This window comes from Triticum aestivum, chromosome 7A, assembly GCF_018294505.1.
Source record: "Triticum aestivum cultivar Chinese Spring chromosome 7A, IWGSC CS RefSeq v2.1, whole genome shotgun sequence".
Lineage (NCBI taxonomy): Eukaryota > Viridiplantae > Streptophyta > Magnoliopsida > Poales > Poaceae > Triticum > Triticum aestivum.
The window spans coordinates 13,848,250-13,870,188 of record NC_057812.1 but is presented as its reverse complement, the minus strand read 5'-3'; the positions used below and the strand labels follow the sequence as shown (position 1 = coordinate 13,870,188).

General features: G+C 41.6%; 2 protein-coding genes and 1 pseudogene across 2 annotated transcripts; 2 read left to right on the top strand and 1 right to left on the bottom strand.

Annotated features, from left to right (window-relative positions):
• Positions 1–500: 500 nt before the first annotated feature.
• LOC123151601 (glutaminyl-peptide cyclotransferase) lies at positions 501–3,893 on the bottom strand. Its single transcript, XM_044571284.1, has 11 exons — positions 3,570–3,893; positions 3,431–3,487; positions 3,102–3,137; positions 2,927–2,991; positions 2,735–2,798; positions 2,076–2,193; positions 1,898–1,995; positions 1,310–1,380; positions 1,155–1,182; positions 987–1,041; positions 501–893 (listed from the first exon to the last, which is right to left on the bottom strand). Exons 1-11 carry the CDS (start codon positions 3,873–3,875, stop codon positions 787–789), a joined length of 1,005 nt encoding a protein of 334 aa, XP_044427219.1. The 5' UTR covers positions 3,876–3,893; the 3' UTR covers positions 501–786.
• Positions 3,894–7,029: 3,136 nt separating this feature from the next.
• On the top strand, positions 7,030–8,232 carry LOC123150463 (dimethylnonatriene synthase-like; annotated as a pseudogene).
• Positions 8,233–13,750: 5,518 nt separating this feature from the next.
• Positions 13,751–16,114, top strand: LOC123150462 (asparagine--tRNA ligase, cytoplasmic 1). Its single transcript, XM_044570313.1, has 5 exons — positions 13,751–14,676; positions 14,789–15,042; positions 15,155–15,284; positions 15,398–15,456; positions 15,610–16,114. The coding sequence occupies exons 1-5, from the start codon at positions 13,765–13,767 to the stop codon at positions 15,791–15,793; spliced, it is 1,539 nt and encodes a 512-aa protein (XP_044426248.1). The 5' UTR covers positions 13,751–13,764; the 3' UTR covers positions 15,794–16,114.
• The last annotated feature ends 5,825 nt before the right edge of the window (positions 16,115–21,939 follow it).

Here is a 21,939-nt window from a genome sequence, read left to right as displayed (position 1 = left end):
GAAGGGACTTCCTTCTGGTAGATGGAAGGAAAGTTTGGGAGAATTTACAGGATCCCATAAAAAAATTGTACGTTTACCGGAACTGAGTTTTTTTGGCCTAACTTTTCCGAAACCATTATGGATACCGGAATTGTTGGAGATGTTCATTGGGCTTTCTTTTTTGTCAAGAGGGGGTCAATAGGTCAATAATCTCTTGTTTTGAGCATTTGTTCTAAGCTGCCAACGAGCCAACTGCGACCACCCAGACGCATCCATAAATATATTGCTCATGAAACATAGAGATCAAGTAACAAACGCCCAAGAGATGAAGATAACTTGGCAAGTTGTGGAGCATGTTTGCACATTTTGTACCTAAACATACATTTACTGCTCTGATATATAGTATAATATACTTGCAATATGCTGACAAAAAATATTTATTTCTTTTAAATGTACTTGTTTTCTCTCTAAAAGCAACCAAGGACGTCTTTAAAGGACAATGGAACAGATTTGGGCTGTCATGAATGAATTGTTCTTTTCGTATTAGATTTCTTCACAACAGAATCATCATCTTTACAACTTTTACATCAGGGGAAAACACATACATGATCATACACATAACTACACTGGCTCCAACATGAAACTCACGAGCAGCTAGCTCCCGCCACGCCACTACCAAGTCACAGCAAAAAAATCTATCTTCCAACTGCCGATCACCTCGAATCGATCAGGAGGCATAATACATGTACATATCCTCGCCTAGGCAAAAAAATAATCTTGCCTCGGCATTCTCGTCGACACTTGTCATCAATAAAAGCTTGCCCTTGGGCACAGCCTCTCCACAGACCCGTCTGGTGGCCCATCGACCGGGCGCAGCTTGATCTCGTAGAGCTTCGGCCACAATTTCCCGGTCACTATGAGCAGAGTCCAAGGGTTAACTCGAGAAGAAGATCACAGGCTCCAATCTATAGGACGGGTGCAAAAAGAAAAAGGAGAAAATAACTCACCAAACAATCTGTTATTTTCTTCGTCCCAAGCTATACCGTTTAGAACATCAATGGCCTGGAACATGGAACAGATTTTTAGCAGCATGCCACTTGTGATACTGGATTTGGAATACGTTTTGTGTGAGTGTAGAACTGCAGTTAGGAAATGGACCACCATAGACTGCTCACCGTGTTTCCAGAATTCCACAATTGCTGCCTGCGAAATTACAAGGACACAAGCATCAATTAATATTTCAAATGCAGACACTACACAAAAAACAGAGCAGTTTCATGAAGGAACTCAGCGGGTAAGAGAACAGCAGTCATTTCTACTCGGGGCATACCTCAGCTCGTGAAGAAAGATCCAGCTCACCACTTGGCCATCTTCATGGGAAACTCTAGCTATGCAATCTGTCTACACATCATAGCTTTGAAAAGTAAGAGTTGCACTTCACAATATTCTAGGATATTCATAGGCAGTTCAATTTGTATTGTTGGATCATATATTACTTGAGTTTGATCAGACTTCACAACGAAAACACAGCTAAAAAATGGCATTAGCTAGACATGCAAATATCTCAGTTACCTAATCCCCGTGTCAAATCTGAACCCATTGTGTTGTAGGGTATAAAAAAATCAGGACCAGTTCTTTGTACATCAATGGCCTATTTGGGAGTATCAAGTGTGACAAAGGACAACACAGGAGAAAACTTGGATACACCTCAGTACAAATTGAGCCACACTCCATAGTTAGTTTGTTAAACCTGAATCACATTTTGCCTAGATGAAGCATTTAAAAGCAACACCAGGGAGCGACATAACAGCACTAAGCTATACTAATGAGAAACGCTATTATTTTCATCGAGATCTTGACCAGCATATCGATACGTGAAAGCAATATGGTTAGACAGCAACTGTGAAATTGCTCTAACCTGCCAGACATTTGCCCATACTTCACCATTTATATACTCCAGTTCATTAATAAAGGAAACTTCCTTGTCTTGATATTTCACAGTTACTGTCTTTGTCACTGTATCAACGGAGATGTCAAGCAAAACAAATGAAGTCTCAAAGCTATATAGAATCAAACATGGGAATTAATGAATATACCTTCAAGTGATATTGGATCCAGCTGGTACAACCTTGAGGTACCATCACTGCCAAATAGAATTTTTCCATCAGTAGCCAACCCCCACCCGTCACGCATTTTATGGGTAAAACTCTCACGCTGCAGCATAGAACACACTAACTTGTTACCTCGACATAAGCAAGAAGCCACGATAGGTGAAAAATGAATAATCTAAATACCAAATATTTGCTACATCAAATTATGATTAAATAGAGTGGAAGGCTATATATTACTAACAAATTTGTGCGTCTGTTGCTCTAACCATGCAGGTGGAAATAAAACACAATGTGTAACAAAGTGTATGTACCGAAATTGACGACTTATATTTAAATACCATGTGCATAGCTCAAACCTAGAAGACAGCTACACCATGCACCATGAGAACCTAATCAAGGTTGGAGTACGTACTAAACAAGCTTAACAAATACTATTGCACCTTCTATTTGGAAGTAAACTGGCCGAAAAACTTGAAATAAGACCAGTAAAATGCAAGGGGGGTGATTGTAACCCATATTTCAGAAGATCACCAAACAACAGATATTGATAGGTGGGGTTGGGGATAATTAGCTGAGCCTTTAAAACAAAAACAGCTGAATCATCTGTAAATGCGCTAAAATAGAAACAGGGGCAGCAGCATTACTTTGCTAAAGTTATGCCGGTCATATATGAATCCATCATTCTTCCGCCAAGTAACTTGAAACAATCTACAAAAGAGAATTTTATTTAAAACAAATGAAATGTGACTTCACAGGACCACAGAAGCAAACAGAGCCATCATATTCATATTCAAGAAAGCGATCTCTATCGTCAGGTATAGTTGAGGTATATCTACCTGTCGCCTAGAAGTGTTAGGCCTTCTCCAAACATCCATCCATCCATTTGGTGCTGCTCTAAAACCTGAAAAATGACAAAACAATGACTACTGATTTGGTGTCGGGTAGGTTAACCATTGCTGCAGACATAAAACATGCAATGTTTATATATGGAAAGCAAAGGAATTAACGTACTTTTCCTGTTTGAAGATCAACCTTCCGGACCGACGACTGCCCAGAAACAAAATGAGAAGCATTTAGTTAGTGCTTTACATAACTGGTTCCAGAAAAGCAAGTGAATAAAACAAATACAGCTTGCAAACTCATAATAATAAATCCATAACAGTGACACCAAGTCTGCTACTACTTGTTTCTTTCCACAACAGGTTATTAATTGTGAGAAGAAAACCAAGGAAGTATTCACTCCTTAGCATGCCAAGAATAATTACTCAAGTGAAGCACAGATTTTTGTTGCCAAGCTAAATTGGAGCAGCAGATTCTTGGTCCACATTGGCATTACCTACCTGGTGGTAAAGGCCAGTGGACTCGTAGAGAGTGTCGTTTCCCCCGTACAGGAGGCCCTGCCAAGAAGAGACCACGCGATCTGAGAAATCGGTCAGGGAGGGAACCAGATCGGGAGGGAACGGAGCGGAGCGTGGGGACCTGGGTGAAGGCCGCGGGGTCGTGCGGGTACTCGCGGACCAGGTCGAAGGAGTAGAACCGGGCGGCGGCGAGCGGCGGCCGGCGGAGGAGCGCCGCGGGGAGGTAGGCCGGGCGCCAGACGGCGGCAGCCGCGGCGAGGAGGAGGAGCGTCGCGAGCGCGGCGCCCGCGGCCGCGACGGCCGTGCGGCGGACGCGGCGCGAGGACGGCGGGGAGGGGTTGGTGGAGGATACGGAGAGGGGGGAAGGCGCCATGGGGGAGGCGCGGCGGCGGGGCGGCGGGGGCCTCCGTCGGGAGCCGGCGGTCATTTGGGTCTGGTTGGTCAACCACTAAATTCTCGCTTTAGATTTGGATTTGAGTTTTTAGCCTTCCTGATTTCTTAGCTGAAATTTTTGACTTTGGAATGAATGCCTACTTTCCCGCAAAAAAAAAAGGAATGAATGCCTACTTTGAAATCTTTTGTTCTTTTACACACCCAACATATTTGATTTTTGTGCAAAGAAATATAAAAGCATTTAGAGCACTACTTTAGTGATCCAAACGCTCTTATGTTTCTTTACAGATGAAGTACTTTATAAAATATATCACGCGCATCAGGAAGGCGTATTGGCTCCGAGGAGCATTCGCTCCGCATGAAAAGTAAATTCAAAAAATAAAAAATATGTGTTTTTCTATAAATGTTCATGTTATTGTGACAAGCATGCTTGATAATTTTCATGTGAAACAGAGCAGCGGTATTTCATAAGTCAAAAAAACAAATTTCAGGTGACATTTGGTGTTTAGTTTTTTCTCTTTTTTTTGCACAGGCCAAACTACTTAACTTTTTTGCCTACAAATTTGCACGTAGCTTGTGACTATGTATAGATCAAATTTCTGTTGGGAAATTTCTTTTTGACATTTCAAAAATTACTTTCACGCGCAGGAGCACATGCACACAGGGGGCGAATTAGATTTCCGACCCACATCACACTTCTTGCTAATGTTTCGTCGCTCAAGCCATGGTGCATGAATATAAGAATATACAATGATTATATATTGACAGAAAATTGCGTGCCGCGTAACCTACCCCTTCTCTCTCGCAACTGTCATTACATCGTATATGTATTGTTTGTATAGATAAGACCAAATAACAAACGTATGCTAGCGAACAATAAGTGACTCGGAGCGGGCCTACTTTCTTCCACAACAATATCTTGGAAGATGGACACAAGGCAAGGGTAAAGCAATGACCGCTCAAGCTACTTCCCCAAAGGGGCCTCATTTTCTCTGCATTGCTACAGAGTGAATCTCCATATAAAATATGCCTTAGAGACTTATTTCAAAACTTGTTTCGGAAAATCAAATTTTTCTGCCACAACTTTCAGGATTGTAATTCCATTATGAAAATTTACAAGCTTTTAGAACATTTGTAAATGTTTGTCAAAAAATCAGGGTTTTTTTGAATTTTTCCTGAATTTCTTACGATTATCCTGTTCACCCTAGCTCATTTGAGCTCGGGCTGAGAAACTCTAAGACCCATACATATGTGTTTTTTTTTAATAGCTTGGATTGCTTATCATACGTGTCACATGGTCCATACATATGTTTTTTTTAGGAGAATATAACATACATATGCAACTAGTCCATATTAATATCTTCATAGTGTGTTATAACATATGTGTAATGTCATACAAACATTCATATATTTAGATGTGGACTTATTTCCCCCGCAAAATAAAATACATGTATACTCATTTTGCCTTGAGTGTGTTATATTATGATAATGTATTAACTTATTCCGCGTTTTGGTATTTATACATCATTAAGGATCGAGACACTCGAATAAACACCGGTTAATGAATGTAATCCGTAGTGTGTTAATGACTCGTGTTCGGTCAGCAGTTTTGTAGCCGTAGCAGGTAACACGTCAGCTGAAAAATCATACATAAGGAGACCATACTCGTAGTTTGGAGTCTCCCGTCGTAGATCGTGCACGGTTGGTGAGATCCACGGTACTCCTCGTGATGAACTTCCGTTATCACCTGCTAATAATGCTGATTATCTCCACACTGCCATTCACTGGCGGAGCTAGGCAATATCAAAAGACTCTACTTTTCCTAATCTTCCTTTTCAAAAAAAAAAATCCTTCGCATTTTTTACCAAAGCTGGGGGGCCATGGCACCTGCAGCTTACCACGTAGCTCCGCAACTGCTGCCATTGTCATCCCAGCTTGCTGGTCCTGACTAATAATGCTCGTTCAGTCAGCGCACTGTTGTTTCTTCCATGATTATATAGAGACTGGTGTCTTTTTTTTTCTTTTCCTTTTTTGTAGGGGATATAGAGACCGGTGTCTGTAAGACGCAATGTAATACTTCCTTCGTCCGGAAATACTTGTCACATGAATAGATAAAATTGGATGTATCTAAAACTAAAATGCGTCTAGATACATTTATTTTCATGAAAAGTATTTCCAAACGGAGGGAGTATGTATGCCAATTTGTTTTCTGCATATAACCCTGGTCCATTGGTACCTGCTGGTTTTAGCTATGGCAGAGCTCCTGCTATTTCTTCAGAACGTTGATAAATAATCCACTTGTGTCATCTGCCAAGCGTCTCCATTTACTCTATTTTCTTCTCAACTTTTAAAAAATTGCAGACTCGAAAGGGTATAACAGAGTAAAAGCTAGCTTGGGGTTTTACTGTTAGCTTAGTTATTGCTTTTACTGTGTACTGCTTGCGGATTGATTGTGCACACTTGTACTTTTGTCGCATGCTGGTTGCCATACGTCACTCGTTAAGATCTGACTCATGGAGTTGATGCATGTCGTTTAGCGCCTAATGTACGTACTCATGTAACTAATCCTGCATAGAAAAAAAAATACTCTTCTACATGTACGCGTCATGTTGGTCACGTTATATTAGGTAGACTGCAAGCGTCAAAACAATAGGAAATAGGAAGAGGAGATGATTGATTACCGGCCACATGCCAACTTGTTTTTACATGATAATATATGTCTCATTTATACATAATGATCATGGTACAAGCCACGTAAACATCGACCCGCCAAAATAAAAAAGACAGCAAAACACTAGTCTTTGCACAAAGAAACACTAGCTAAGAAGAATTTTTTTTTTACACTCAAGACTGAATAATTCACTGAGCTTGACACCACCACCTGTGACCTGCCTTCGGCACCACTACAACAACCACCAAAGAAAAAAAAATGACGGGTCACCTCCTCATCCAAGCTCGAAAATATACAAGCCCGTGGGAGAAAAATATATAGCTACTTGAGAGTGGCTCGTATATATATACATAAGAACTTAGACGGACTTGGCTTCATAGTTGTTATTAGAGACCTGACTTAAGTTACGTCCGAAGAGTTTGAATTAGCCCCGCTCCTATAAGTACACGGGCTCATCTGCATAACACTTGCATAGATCTCCAAATCAGTCTAGCTAGCCCCCCTTGGCGAGTCAATAATGGAGAACACCATCCTCCCTACAATGGCGCTCGCCGCCCTCTTCCTCTTCCTCTTTCTCAAAGCCACTTTCCGCCACGGCCAGAAGTACAACCTCCCGCCTGGCCCGAAAGCTTGGCCGATCATCGGCAACTTCGACCTCATCGGCGCGCTCCCACACCGCTCCATCCACGAGCTCTCCAAGAAGTACGGCCCGCTCATGCACCTTCGATTCGGCTCCTTCCCTCTCATTGTTGCCTCTCGTCGGTCGACATGGCCAGGTTCTTCCTCAAGACCAAGGACATCCTCTACGTCGACCGCCCTAAGTTTGCCTCCGGCATGTACACCACCTACAACTACGCTGACATTACATGGTCGCCCTACGGCGCCTACTGGTGCCAGGCGCGCCGCATCTGCCTCACCAAGCTCTTCAGCCCACGCCGCCTCGCACTCATGGCGCACATTCGTGTGGACGACGTGCACGCCATGGTGCGCAACATATTTGCGGCGTCTGGGCCCAAGCGCGTTGTGCATCTTTATAGGGACCACATGTCGACACTGAGCTTGAACGTGATCACGCGAATGGTGATGGGGAAGCGGTTGTTCGCCGACGGCTCGTCGGAGGGGCCGGTGCCGTCGACAGAGGTGTTCAGGTGGATGATGGCGACTGGATCCCATGGCTGGCCTGGATGGACTTGCAGGGGTACGTGCGGCGGATGAAGAAGGTGGGGAAGATGTTTGACGCGCTCATGGAGCACGTACTCGACGAGCACAGCGTAGGCGAGCACCGCCGTCGTGAGGGCGAGGCGGCGAGGGACATGGTGGACGTGCCCGTGAGGACGCCGCCGTCGGCGGGTATGACGTGCCCAAGGGTGCGCGCGTGCTCATCAACGTGTGGACCATCGGCCAGGACCCGGAGCTGCGGGACGCCTCGGAGGAGTTCAGGCCAGAGAGGTTCATGGGGAGCAAGATCGACGTGAAAGGGCAAGACCTGGAGCTTCTTCCATTCGGGTCTGGCCGGCGGATGTGCCCCGGCTACAACCTCGGGCTGAAGGAGGTTCGCCTTAGCCTGGCGCACCTACTGCATGGGTTCACCTGGACACTGCCTGTGGGGATGCCCAAGGAGGAGCTGAGCATGGAGGAGGTTTTTGGGCTAACCACCAGCCGCAAGTACCCGCTGAAGGTCGTCGCCGCTCCCAAGCTACCTGCTCATCTCTATCTTTGAGTTTGATATACGTCATGCATGTGGTATGGTTCATCGGAATACTAGTCTATTCCGCCAGTCTACCAGCCACAAAAAATAAGGGGTAGTTGGTTGCTCAAGACAAGTATGTAGACCGAACCTAGTTACCTCAAAGTTTGTACTAAACCAGCGACAAATAATATGGATCGAAGCAAGTACTATATAAGTGGGATATCAGAGTTCACCATCTTGTAAAGTCAATAATTGGCATAACCCCATGGCCGGGTCAAGATGCATTTTACCTTCATGGTGCACTACGTTTTCCCTTTTTCTTTTTGAAATGCTTGTTGCACTGCTCAGCGTCTTACACACGGCCGATGTAGCTTCGACCCTCGTCCGAGCTACGAGGTACTCAAGCAGCCCGCTCCTCTTCTCGCAGCCCCGCTTGCTCCCAAAAATGCTAGACTTACGTAATGCTGTTACGTATCCTACGTAATCCTTCTTTTCCCTAACCAAACGCCCTCCCCCCTGATTTTCAGGGTGGGCCCCAGCCTCCACTAATATCCAATTGAAGGCTGCCAACTCATTTCATTCGTAAGATACGTAAAAATATTTTCGTAGGTGTAGCATTGCTCCTTGCTCGCTGATCTCTCTCTTTTCTTTTCATTTCTTTTCTTTTCTGTCGCTCCCTGCTGGGAAAAAGATACAAAAAAGTCATTTCCTCGCTAAGGGAAAAACTCTACCATTTTCTACGGATTAAAAAAGTTCATGGTTTTTAAAATTTGTTTGCGATTTTAAAATATTTATGAATTTAGGAAAATATACATGGATTTTGACAAATATACTCAAATTTAAAAGATATTCAAGAATTTAATTTTTTTCAAAATTCGAAAAATATTCAAGGACTTGATAAAATAGTCAGAAAAAAATGATAAAGACTTCAAAACAGTTCATGAATCAAAAAATAATGTTCACAAATTTTTAAAGTTCACTTATTTAAAAACTACTCGTGGATTTCCAAAATTGTTTAATTTTTTCATAATTTTATGAATTATAAATGAAAAGAAAATTAAATGAAACTATAAATAGGGAAAAAACAAAACAAAACCGAAAAAACCTTGGAAAAATTGACAACGAAACACACACAAAAAAACAGCACAGAACCTTTGATAACCTTCTGAAAACCAATACTTGTATCATGCATGGGCGGCCCATAGCTCCAGGGATAGGGTATTCTACCGCAAGGAATTATTCCGCCTTAAGCACAAAATAAGATTGCCTTTGTCTGTGACTCATAGGTGCATCCACATGATACTTCCTCCGGTCCTCTTTACTTTGCATATAAGATTTGTCCAACTTTATAGAAAAAAAATATCAACACTCTCAATGCAAAATCAATATCATTAGGTGCATCATGAATGTAGTTTTCATCTCGTATAACTTTCATATTGTACATGTTGATAGTTCGTCATATAAATTTGGTCAAAGTCGATGAAGTATGACTTCAGACAAATCTTATATGCGAAGTAAAATGGACCGGAGGGAGTACTATTGATAGATTGACTTGACTGACTGACTGCAAATACTTTATAGTACTACCTCCATCCGGGTTTATTGTGCCCCTTCGTATTTTGGGCCAGAGTTTGACCATTTATAGACTACAAAAATATATAATATATGCTACAAAAATTTATATTGTCGGATTTGTATTTGAAGGAGCTTTCTGACAATATATTTTTGTGTGACATATAGTTTATTTTTTGTTAGTTAATCCTTTAGGTCAAACTTTAGCCCAAAATAAGAGGAGGCCTAATAAACCCGAACGGAGGAAGTACCTCACTAAATTATTTATTTCCCATATAAACACTATTTGTTTCTAGATATCTCGTAACTGACTGTGTATTACTATGTGACTTGTTCACACTTTGTACACTTTAGAATTATCTTTTACTTGCACGTAAACCATATACTATTATACTCTAGAAATCTCTACCAACTTATTTGCTAGATTCATACTAAAATACTCTACTATGTTTTTATATATTTAACAAAACAATGGATAAAGACAAATATAGACACACAATAATACATCAAGACACATGGAATTATTTGTTGGTCAATGTGATACTATTTATGGGCTTATATTTGGGGTAAAGTTTATAGAAGCAGTTTTAGTTTTTTTAATTAAATATCATAAGTCAAATGTGAAAGTCAAAATATTTTGGCGACAATTTTTTTAGTTCCGCACATGAAAATTCTTTTGTGTATTTGAATATAAATGTCTTCATTGCATTGATAGTTTGGATATTGTATTGAACAAATAGTATGTTAAATAATGCATAAAAAGTCATGTATAAATAATCATGTGTAATACAAAAACAGGAAAGGTATAGTTGCAACATTAATTTTGATTAAGTAAAAAAGATCAATATAAGTATATAAGACCGAATGTGCTCTATAGCACCAACTGGGTTCTCAATGTCTCATTACAAATATATGTTGTGTACACGGTTTTATTTGTAATACGTGTGTGTAAACCATTTTATTTTTAAGATGTGTGGATTGAAAAAGGCTGCCAATGTATTACATTATCAGATAGACTGGTCGTTTCCCGTACATTAACGGGAAGCATAATCTTCAATATATATTTGTTTATACTATGCGGTGGAGATAAAGAGATGCCCGCATAATAGGAGCACTTGACTTGGTAATTAGTGGGCTAGGCCATAGCGAGCCTGAAAGCTCACTCCAGTAGCGGGCATAAATCTCACGAAATCACTGATTAATTAGCTGCTTTGCAATGCAGCCTCTCACCGTAGCCTCTTGCTATTCAGGGTGTGTTTTTACCTCTAGGTTTTTTTACGATCTATCTTGTCCTGTGGCGATCGCTGTTAGATTAACATATTTCGTGCCGCCGAGGGTAGTCATCTCAATAACGTCAAGTTGTTTGCACTTGCATGGTGGATTTAGGGAACCAGGGGGTGAATTAGTAAAGGGGTAGGGAAAGTTCCGGTTGTATCCTCATACTAGTGTACCATCTATCCTCATCATCCATTGTTGCATAAAGTTCGTGTAAGAAAACTTCTTCTTTTTTTCTCCCAAATAAAGAAAACATTTAAACTCGAAACTTTGCAGATCAACATCACACAAGTACTATCAGGTGTAGAAACAAATTGTACAAATACTATCAGTTGCAGACAAACTCGAAACTTTGCAGATTAACATCACAAAAGAACATTTAAACTCGAAACTTTGCAGATCAGCATCCCAAATAAAAGAACATTTAAACTCGCAACATATTTTTTTTAAATGATACTATTCATTCTAATTTTGAAATTTGACAAATTGTTGTTTCATAAAAAAAAGAGTCAATTACATCACTGGTACTTGAACTTGACGCAAAAAATCACTTTAGTGCTAAAACTTGTGGTGTACATTGAATCGGTGCAACAACTTGGCTTCTTTGTGCAAATACGGTGCAAATCACAGTTGAATACGCTGCAAGGCTGAGTAGGCATGCCAGCCTGGCATAGGGCCGCTGTCAGGACAGAAGATGCAGGGCATGTGGCCTGTAAATTTTGCGAAAATATCCTCAGAAATTTTTTTATCACGAGAAAGCCGCAGCAAGGTGGGTCCCGTCTATCAGTACAAAGTGTATATGATCATAAAAATTAGTCATGCTCTGTCTTGAACGCGAGAACTAGAGTGTGCACGCTGAAGATACTAGCCACGATCAGCCCCAACATTTACCATTGCCATACTGGATAGCTTTTTTTTTTTGAGACAAGCCATACTGGTAGCTAGCCTAAATATGTTATAACAAGTACGCTCACTGGGCATGGACAGCAGTTAGTGCGGCCCATTGTACGCGCTATTTTCTTAAGATATTTGCAAAATACATGTAGTAAGCAATAAAGCAATGTTCAAATATTTGTATGCTATAAATATTATACATAAAAACTTATGATTAGTAAATAAAAGCATTCAAAATGTTCAATGAATACGAACATTTTTGTACAGGCGTGGCTCATATTTAAATTATACAAAATAATGAATACAAACATTTATGAAATATTTATGACCATCAACTTATGTATAATTTTCACTTGTGGCCTATATTCATTTTTTTACATAACTTAAGTATTACCACTGTTGAATATTCATATCAAGATTTTATTTTCTAAATTATGAATATTTTATTAGTATACAAAAATTATTTTAAACGACATACTTATGAGTTATAAAATTATGTGTATAATTATTTAAACGTTTCTATAATTAAAAACAATATTTATGAATTATAATTTAAGAAATATTTGTATACTTTAATTAAACATTTTTATAATTCATAAACTAAGTACATGAAAATTTCAAAATAATACATGACCATTTTTAAGTAAGTTATTTCATTAGTATGTATAATATTGATAACACACTGATATAACACACCAGTATAATTTTTGTTTCTATTCATGTGTTATAATACATGTTTTTTTAGAAAACACAGAATCTTTATTAAAACAACTTCTTGAAGCAACATATTTTTTCTAAAGGATTACTATTTTATTCAAATTGTGATTTTTTTAATTTATATGAGAATTTATCTGAATATATACGAGCTTGTTTTAATGACTTACACAAATATTTGTATATTTCTTAATTGAATATTTTATGAAATTATATGAATTTTTTTAATTGGAGTGGAAGGATCGGTTGCAGGTGTTTATGTGGTCGCTAGTTCGAGTCCCTAAGCCATCTGTTTAAACTTGTATAAAAAATCTTAATTTACATTATTTAACGGAAATGTTATAAAAGATATGTATTCATATGAGCTAATGAATTCCTTAGGCTGAGTGCCTAGTTGCGCACGCCCTGTCCCAACAGGTCCTCGGTTCGAGTCCACAGTTGACTGATTTTGTTTTTCTCATATAATGTATCTAGGATGCTGAGACAACTAATTACTTTTACCCACGCCGGGGGCTTTTTTGTGAGCAGAAAACTGTTGAGGGTGTTTTCACAAAAAAGCGGGCCACAAGTCTCCAACTTTTCGTAGCTGACAGTGGATCCATGCCATGCTGTCACGCCTAGTCAGCCTTGTGGGCATATTCAGCTACCTTTTGCACCGTATTTGCACGTCTAAGCCAACTTGTTGCACCGGTTCGGATGTACACTGCAAGTTTTAGCACTAAAATGACTTTCCACACCAAGTTGAAGCACCGATGGTGTAATTGACTCTAAAAAAAATATTGTATATAGTGAGTGACACTTGTCTATATACACATATATTTTTGAATTGTTTGGATTGCTTATCACATGTGTGACACTTGTCTATAGTTTATATGAAAATTTTGAAGGCCAAATGTTCTCTTGTTTGGAAGAAACGAAAAAGAAAATTTCTATATAAGGATAGCACGAATCTTGACGCAAACTGAATGGTGTAGATAGTGTAGAGGCGATCCTGCAGTTGCCTTGGCCCCGACGTATGGAGCTGCCAGCTGCCTTGGTCCTGACGTTTCAAGAGAAAAGGAGTCCTTTTTAGTTGCCGCCGAGGAGGAAAAGAGTCAGAATTCAAACATGGCGGCCTCCACGATGGCAGCACCGCCGGCCGATCTCCCGGCCGCCGACCACCTGGAGCCTCCGATGGCCGCGTCCCGCACGCCCATCCGCGCGATCCTGGCCGCCACGGACGCCCTCGCCGGCGAGCGCGTGGTCGTGGGCGGTTGGGTCCGGGCCGGCCGCGTCCAGTGCGGCGGCACCGTGGCCTTCCTCGCCGTCAACGACGGCTCCTGCCACGCCAGCCTGCAGCTCGTCGTCGAAGCGGCCTGGGTGACGCACCCGCCGCTCGCCCGCCTCGCTGCCACGGGGACCTCCGTGCTCGTCTCCGGCGTGCTCCGGGTCCCGCCCGGGAAGAGCAAGGAGCGCATCGAGCTGGGCGTCGAGGCCGTCATCGACGCCGGCGAGGTCGACGACCCGGCCGCCTACCCGCTGCCAAAGGGTAGGATTAAGCTCGACCGCCTCCGGGACTTCCTCCACCTCCGGCCCCGCAACGACACCATCGCGGCGGTTGCGAGGATGAGGAGCGAGCTCACGTTCGCCACACACTCGTTCTTCCGGGAGATGGGTTTCGTGTGCGTGCACACGCCGATTATCACCACCGACGACTGCGAGGGCGCCGGCGACATGTTCCAGGTGACAACACTGTTCAGCCAGGCCCAGAAGGCGGACAGGGACCTCAGGCTGAAGCTTGCTCCTCACCATGATGCCGACGATGAAGAAGAAGAAGGAACTGTCGGTTTCGAGAGCGACTTCTTCAGGCGTCAGGCTTTCCTCACCGTCTCCGGCCAGCTCCAGGCCGAGGCCTACGCCTGCGCGCTCAGCGGCGTCTACACCTTCGGCCCCACGTTCCGTGCCGAGAACTCGCACACCTCGCGGCACCTCGCCGAGTTCTGGATGGTCGAGCCGGAGATCGCGTTCGCAGACCTGCAGGTAATATTGATCCACAATGTTCTCTACATAGTATACATTGTACTTGTGTAAACCGTGTTTATTTCTGCGATGCCTACTGATATCCATGCTGAACTTTGTCACATATATACAGGATATCATGAACTATGCAGAGAGCTACGTGCAGTACCTCTGCAAGTGGCTGCTGGAGCATTGCATGGAGGACATGGAGTTCATGGCTAAAACCCATGATAAGGCTGCGATCGAGCGTCTAGAGCTAGTTTCGTCGACGCCTTTCGAACGTGTCTCGTATACGAAGGCTGTTGAGATACTGATGGGCTCAGCTGGTAGCAAGAAGTTCCAGACCAAAGTTGAATGGGGAATCGATTTAGCGTCCGAGCATGAGAGGTATATATAGTTGTATACACCTGTGCAGATACAGTTATAAGCATTGATATTTCTGTTATTTGCCGTGTTGTTTGGGTTTTTGTGGTGATTCTGAATTTCTTGCAACCTGAAGGTACTTGACTGAGGTGATATTCAAGAAGCCTGTCATTGTTTATAACTACCCGCGAGGGATAAAAGCGTTTTATATGAGGCTCAACGATGACCAGAAGACTGTGGCTGCTATGGATGTTCTTGTTCCCAAGGTGTATAAGGGAGGAGCAATATGTTGAATTATTGAACAATGTTCATTGATTTAATTTAGAATTGATAATTTCTATGATACCTTAACTGATACTGGATGTGGCGTACCTCTCAGGTTGGTGAATTGATTGGTGGTAGTCAGAGGGAGGAGCGCTTCGGTATCCTTAAACAACGGTACCATCACCTTCTTATAATTGTTTTTTTTTTCAAAATTGCAGGATACTACAAATGTTAAATTAACTTTGTAACAACCAATCCATGTCTGCATATAATAATACAAATTAAGGCACTTGTAGTGGACTAATTAACAACATGTTGTGTATGTAGGATACTGGAGGCCGGTTTGCCGATGGCATCCTATGAGTTCTATCTGGACCTTCGACGCTATGGATCCGTGAAGCACAGCGGGTTCGGGCTGGGCTTGGAGAGGATGCTCCTCTTTGCCACGGGCCTTGACAACATCAGAGATGTCATCCCCTTCCCCAGGTACCCTGGGAAGGCCGACCTCTGAAGATCTGATTGGCCTCCCAAGCAATAGCACAAGTTGTCCATAGTCTGATAACCAGCTAGGGTACAGTGGTAATAGGTGTAAAGCATAGTAAGTGTAAATTAGCATAAGTTGTCCATAAGTGAGACTAGGAGTCATACGTGCGCATATATCATAGTTTGTGATGATGTCCTTTAGATAGCACAAAAATAGTCTTTTTATTTCAGTTCATGTCAAATTTGAATTTGAATGTAAGGATTGTACTAATTGAATTGTTGTTATGGAGCATAAATGAAAAACAGACCAGCTGCTAGCTCGTCCCTGCAGTAGTTTTTTTTCATATCAGTTGTTCAATTCAGGCGTGTCTACACAACTAGAGTTGTCAACTGAATTTCTCTATATAGCTTCTCTCTTCCAGCTTAATTTTGTAGAGAAAGACGTTCAAACTTGTTTCTCTTGATCTGCCCAAGGTATTTTATCATCAAAAGCTCTTATCTTACAGTTCATTGTTTTTGATAATTTCTAACCACTCATTTTGAGTGGTCTTCTCTTACACGTAGAATTTCTAACACAACATTCAGGCCTTGTCACCAACCATGTATCCACGTAATTTTTTCAAAATGAATCTTTGTATTTCCAACTTGAAGCCTACACGTCACAAAGCACGATGGACGATTGATCATCAGCAGTGAGCTCGTGAGGCCTAAGGATGAGTTGTGTTCTGAAGTGATGGAAGGATCACAGCGCCCTTAAATGCAGCGGGGATGGTGTATGTCATATGGTTGTTCCGAACAAATGTCTCTAGAGAAGGACATATCAAAGGTACATATAAACACTCTTTATTTCTTATATCGTGTAACAGACTTTGTTTTAATGTGTGACTCGGTTCACACTTTGTACACTCTGAATTATCTTCTTGCAGGTAAACCATATACTACTCCCTCCGCCCAAAATAAGTACTAAAGTTAGTGTAAAGTTGAGTCACTTATTTTGGGACGGAGGGAGTTCTCTAGAAATCTCTACCAACTTATTTGCTAGATTAAACTAAAATACTCTACTAAGTTTATATATATATTTAACGAGACAATGGATGAAGACAAATATAGACACACTATAATACATCAAGACACATGAAATTATTTGTTGGTCGATATGATACTATTTATGGTCTTATATTTGGGGTAAAATCTATAGAAGAACTTTAGTTTTTAAAATTAAATACCCTAAGTCAAATGTGAAAGTCACATATTTTTGCGACAAATGTTATTTTTATTCTGCACATGAAAATTCTTTTGTGTATTTGAATAAAATGTCTTGATTGCATTGCTAGTTTGCATGTCATATTTTAAAAATAGTATATTAAATAATGCATAAATACTCATGTATAAATAATAATGTGTAAATACAAAAACAGCAAAGATATAGTTGCAACATTAGTTGTGATTAAGTAAAAAAGATCAATATAGCATTAACTGGGCACTCAGTGTGTCACTACAAATCTATGCCGTGTAGACCTTTTTTTAGCAACACATGTGAATTGACAAAGACAAATGTGTTATTGGATAGAGTGTTCATTGCTAGTCCATTAACGGCAAGCATAATATTGGATATAGGGTTTGTCTAATCCTCATCTAGACATTATGTCACATCTAAGTTATGACATCAACAACACTTTATCACAACTAAAAAAGCACAACATTTTTTTGTTCGTCTTTTTATTAACTGTAAAAAAAAAAGCTATTAACTTTTTTATGAGACGAATATACACACCACGTTCTGCCCACTATTCATCAGCTAGCTAATTATCACTAAATAGTATAGCGTTTGGGACTTTATTTTTTCTATGTGGATTTTGTGTACAAGCACTAGCTACCTAGTCCTGATAGTACTCACGTAGTTTATTGCTGTTGTTGTTGTAGTTGAGAATTACTAGCTTATTTTCTAATTTATTTTGAGTTAATTGCTAGATAATTACTTTCGTAACTATTGTCAAAAAATTACTTCCCTAACTAATTAGTAAGCATCACTCGTTAGGTACATTTCTAGCTCCTACTACTATGATAACTACTTGTGATGGCCGCGAACCCATTCGGACAAGCTACGCCAAAATTAAACCAAAGACGTCTGGGCAGACCAACACCCCTCATATCCAGTCTAAATATGGGGCAGATATGGGGCGTCTGGGCGCGTCCGCCACGTCGCACCCGATAGCCCTACCCCACCTCCAATCACACCAAATCCACCTCCTCCCCCTACCGGATCCATTTTCTCTCTCCTTTCTTCTTCCTCCTATGAGCTATCCATCTAGCAGCTCCGCCGCCACATGCGGTGAGCAGCCGTTCCTAGGCTCCGCCCCTCCAAAAAAGAGTCTTGATAACCCACAAGTATAGGGGATTAATCATAGTCCTTTCGATAAGTAATACTGGCGAACCCAACGAGGAGTAGAAGGAATGACAAGCGGTTTTCAACAAGGTAATGTCTTCAAGCACTGAAATTGTCAGTAACAGATAGTTTGATAGCAAGATAATTTGTAACGAGCAAGTAACGATAACGGTAAATAAAGTGCAGCAAGGTAGCCCAATCCCTTTTTGGCAAATGACAGGCCAAACGGTCTCTTATGATAAGCAAAGCGTTCTTGAGGGCACACGGGAATTTCATCTAGTCACTTTCATCATGTTGGTTTGATTCACGTTCGCTACTTTGATGATTTGGTATGTGGGTGGACCGGTGCTTGGGTGCTGTTCTTACTTGAACAAACCTCCCAATTATGATTAACCCCCCCCCCCCCTCGCAAGCATCCGTAACTACGGGAAAGTATTAAGATAAAATCTAACCATAGCATTAAACGTATGGATCCAAATCAGTCCCTTACGAAGTAGCGCATAAACTAGGGTTTAACCTTCTGTCACTCTAGCAACCCATCATCTAATAACTACTCCACAATGCATTCCCTTAGGCCCAAAGATGGTTAAGTGTCATGTAGTCGACGTTCACATGACACCACTAAGAGAATCTCAACATACATATCATCAAAATGTCGAACACATATCAAATTCACATGATTACTTGCAACATGATTTCTCCTGTGGCCTCAAGAACAAATGTAATTACTCACAATTAATATTCATGCTCAAGACCAGAGGGGTATTAAATAACATAATGGATCTGTGAAGGAAATATGCCCTAGAGGCAATAATAAAGTTATTATTTATTTCCTTATATCATGATAAATGTTTATTATTCATGCTAGAATTGTATTAACCGGAAACATAATACTTGTGTGAATACATAGACAAACAAAGTGTCACTAGTATGCCTCTACTTGACTAGCTCGTTAATCAAAGATGATTATGTTTCCTAACCATAAACAAAAGAGTTGTTATTTGATTAACGGGATCACATCATTAGGAGAATGATGTGATTGACATGACCCATTCCATTAGCTTAGCACCCGATCGTTTAGTATGTTGCTATTGCTTTCTTCATGACTTATACATGTTCCTATGACTATGAGATTATGCAACTCCCGTTTGCCGGAGGAACACTTTGTGTGCTACCAAACGTCACAACGTAACTGGGTGATTATAAAGGAGCTCTACAGGTGTCTCCAAAGGTACATGTTGGGTTGGCGTATTTCGAGATTAGGATTTGTCACTCCGATTGTCGGAGAGGTATCTCTGGGCCCTCTCGGTAATGCACATCACATAAGCCTTGCAAGCATTGCAACTAATGAATTAGTTGTGAGATGATGTATTACGGAACGAGTAAAGGGACTTGCCGGTAACGAGATTGAACTAGGTATTAAGATACCGACGATCGAATCTCGGGAAAGTAACATACCGATGACAAAGGGAACAACGTATGTTGTTATGCGGTCTGACCGATAAAGATCTTCGTAGAATATGTAGGAGCCAATATGGGCATCCAGGTCCCGCTATTGGTTATTGACCGGAGACGTGTCTCGGTCAAGTCTACATTGTTCTCGAACCCGTAGGGTCCACACGCTTACGGTTTCGATGACAGTTATATTATGAGTTTATGAGTTCTGATGTACCGAAGGAGTTCGGAGTCCCGGATGAGATTGGGGACATGACGAGGAGTCTCGAAATGGTCGAGACGTAAAGATTGATATATTGGACGACTATATTCGGACATCGGAAAGGTTCCGAGTGATTCGGGTATTTTTCGGAGTACCGGGTAGTTACGGGAGAAGCAATGGGCCTTGATGGGCTTTAGTGGGAAGAGGAGAAAGGGCCAAGGGGCTGCTGCGCCCCCCCTCCCCTCTAGTCCGAATTGGACTAGGGAAAAGGGGGCTTGGCCGGCCTCCTCCTCCTCCATCCTTTATATACTGAGGCAAGGGGCACCCCATGAACACAAGTTGATCCACGTGATATATTCCTTAGCCGTGTGCGGCACCCCCTACCACCATAGTCCTCGATTATATTGTACCGGTGCTTAGGCGAAGCCCTGCAGCAGTAGTGCATCAAGATCGTCACCACGCCGTCGTGCTGACGGAACTCTTCCCCGACACTTTGCTGGATCGGAGTCCGGGGATCATCATCGAGCTGAACGTGTGCTAAAACTCGGAGGTGCCGTAGTTTCGGTGCTTGATCGGTCGGGCCGTGAAGACGTACGACTACATCAACCAAACGCTTCCGTTGTCGATCTACAAGGTACGTAGATCATACTCTACCCTCTCGTTGCTATACATCACCATGATCTTGCGTGTGCGTAGGAATTTTTTTGAAATTACTACGTTCCCCAACAGTGTCATCCGAGCCTAAGTTTTATATGTTGATGTTATATGCACGAGTAGAACACAAGTGAGTTGTGGGCGATATAAGTCATACTGCTTACCAGCATGTCATACTTTGGTTCGGCGGTATTGTTGGATGAAGCGGCCCAGACCGACATTACGCGTACGCTTACGCGAGACCGGTTCTCCCGACGTGCCTTGCACAGAGGTGGCTTGTGGGTGACAGTTTCTCCAACTTTAGTTGAACTGAGTGTGGCTACGCCTGGTCCTTGCGAAGGTTAAAACAGCACCAACTTGACAAACTATCGTTGTGGTTTTGATGCGTAGGTAAGATTGGTTCTTGCTTAAGCCCGTAGCAGCCACGTAAAACTTGCAACAACAAAGTAGAGGACGTCTAACTTGTTTTTGCAGGGCATGTTGTGATGTGATATGGTCAAGACATGATGCTGATTTTTATTGTATGAGATGATCATGTTTTGTAACTGAGTTATCGGCAACTGGCAGGAGCCATATAGTTGTCGCTTTAGTGTATGCAATGCAATCGCGATGTAATGCTTTACTTTATCACTAAACGGTAGCGATAGTCGTGGAAGCACAAGCTTGGCGAGACGACAACGATGCTACGATGGAGATCAAGGTGTCACGCCGGTGACGATGGTGATCACGACGGTGCTTCGAAGATGGAGATCACAAGCACAAGATGATGATGGCCATATCATATCACTTATATTGATTGCATGTGATGTTTATATTTTATGCATCTTATCTTGCTTTGATTGACGGTAGCATTATAAGATGATCTCTCACTAATTATCAAGAAGTGTTCTCCCTGAGTATGCACCGTTGCAAAAGTTCTTCGTGCTGAGACACCACGTGATGATCGGGTGTGATAGGTTCTACGTTCAAATACAACGGGTGCAAAACAGTTGCACACGCGGAATACTCAGGTTATACTTGACGAGCTAAGCATATACAGATATGGCCTCGGAACACGGAGACCGAAAGGTCGAGCGTGAATCATATAGTAGATATGATTAACATAATGATGTACACTAATGAAACTACTCCATCTCACGTGATGATCGGACATGGTTTAGTTGATTTGGATCACGTAATCACTTAGAGGATTAGAGGGATGTCTATCTAAGTGGGAGTTCTTAAGTAATATGATTAATTGAACTTAAATTTATCATGAACTTAGTCCTGGTAGTATTTTGCAAATTATGTTGTAGATCAATAGCTCGCGTTGTTGCTTCCCTGTGTTTATTTTGATATGTTCCTAGAGAAAATTGTGTTGAAAAGATGTTAGTAGCAATGATGCGGATTGGATCCGTGATCTGAGGTTTATCCTCATTGCTGCACAGAGGAATTATGTCCTTGATGCACCGCTAGGTGATAGACCTATTGCAGGAGC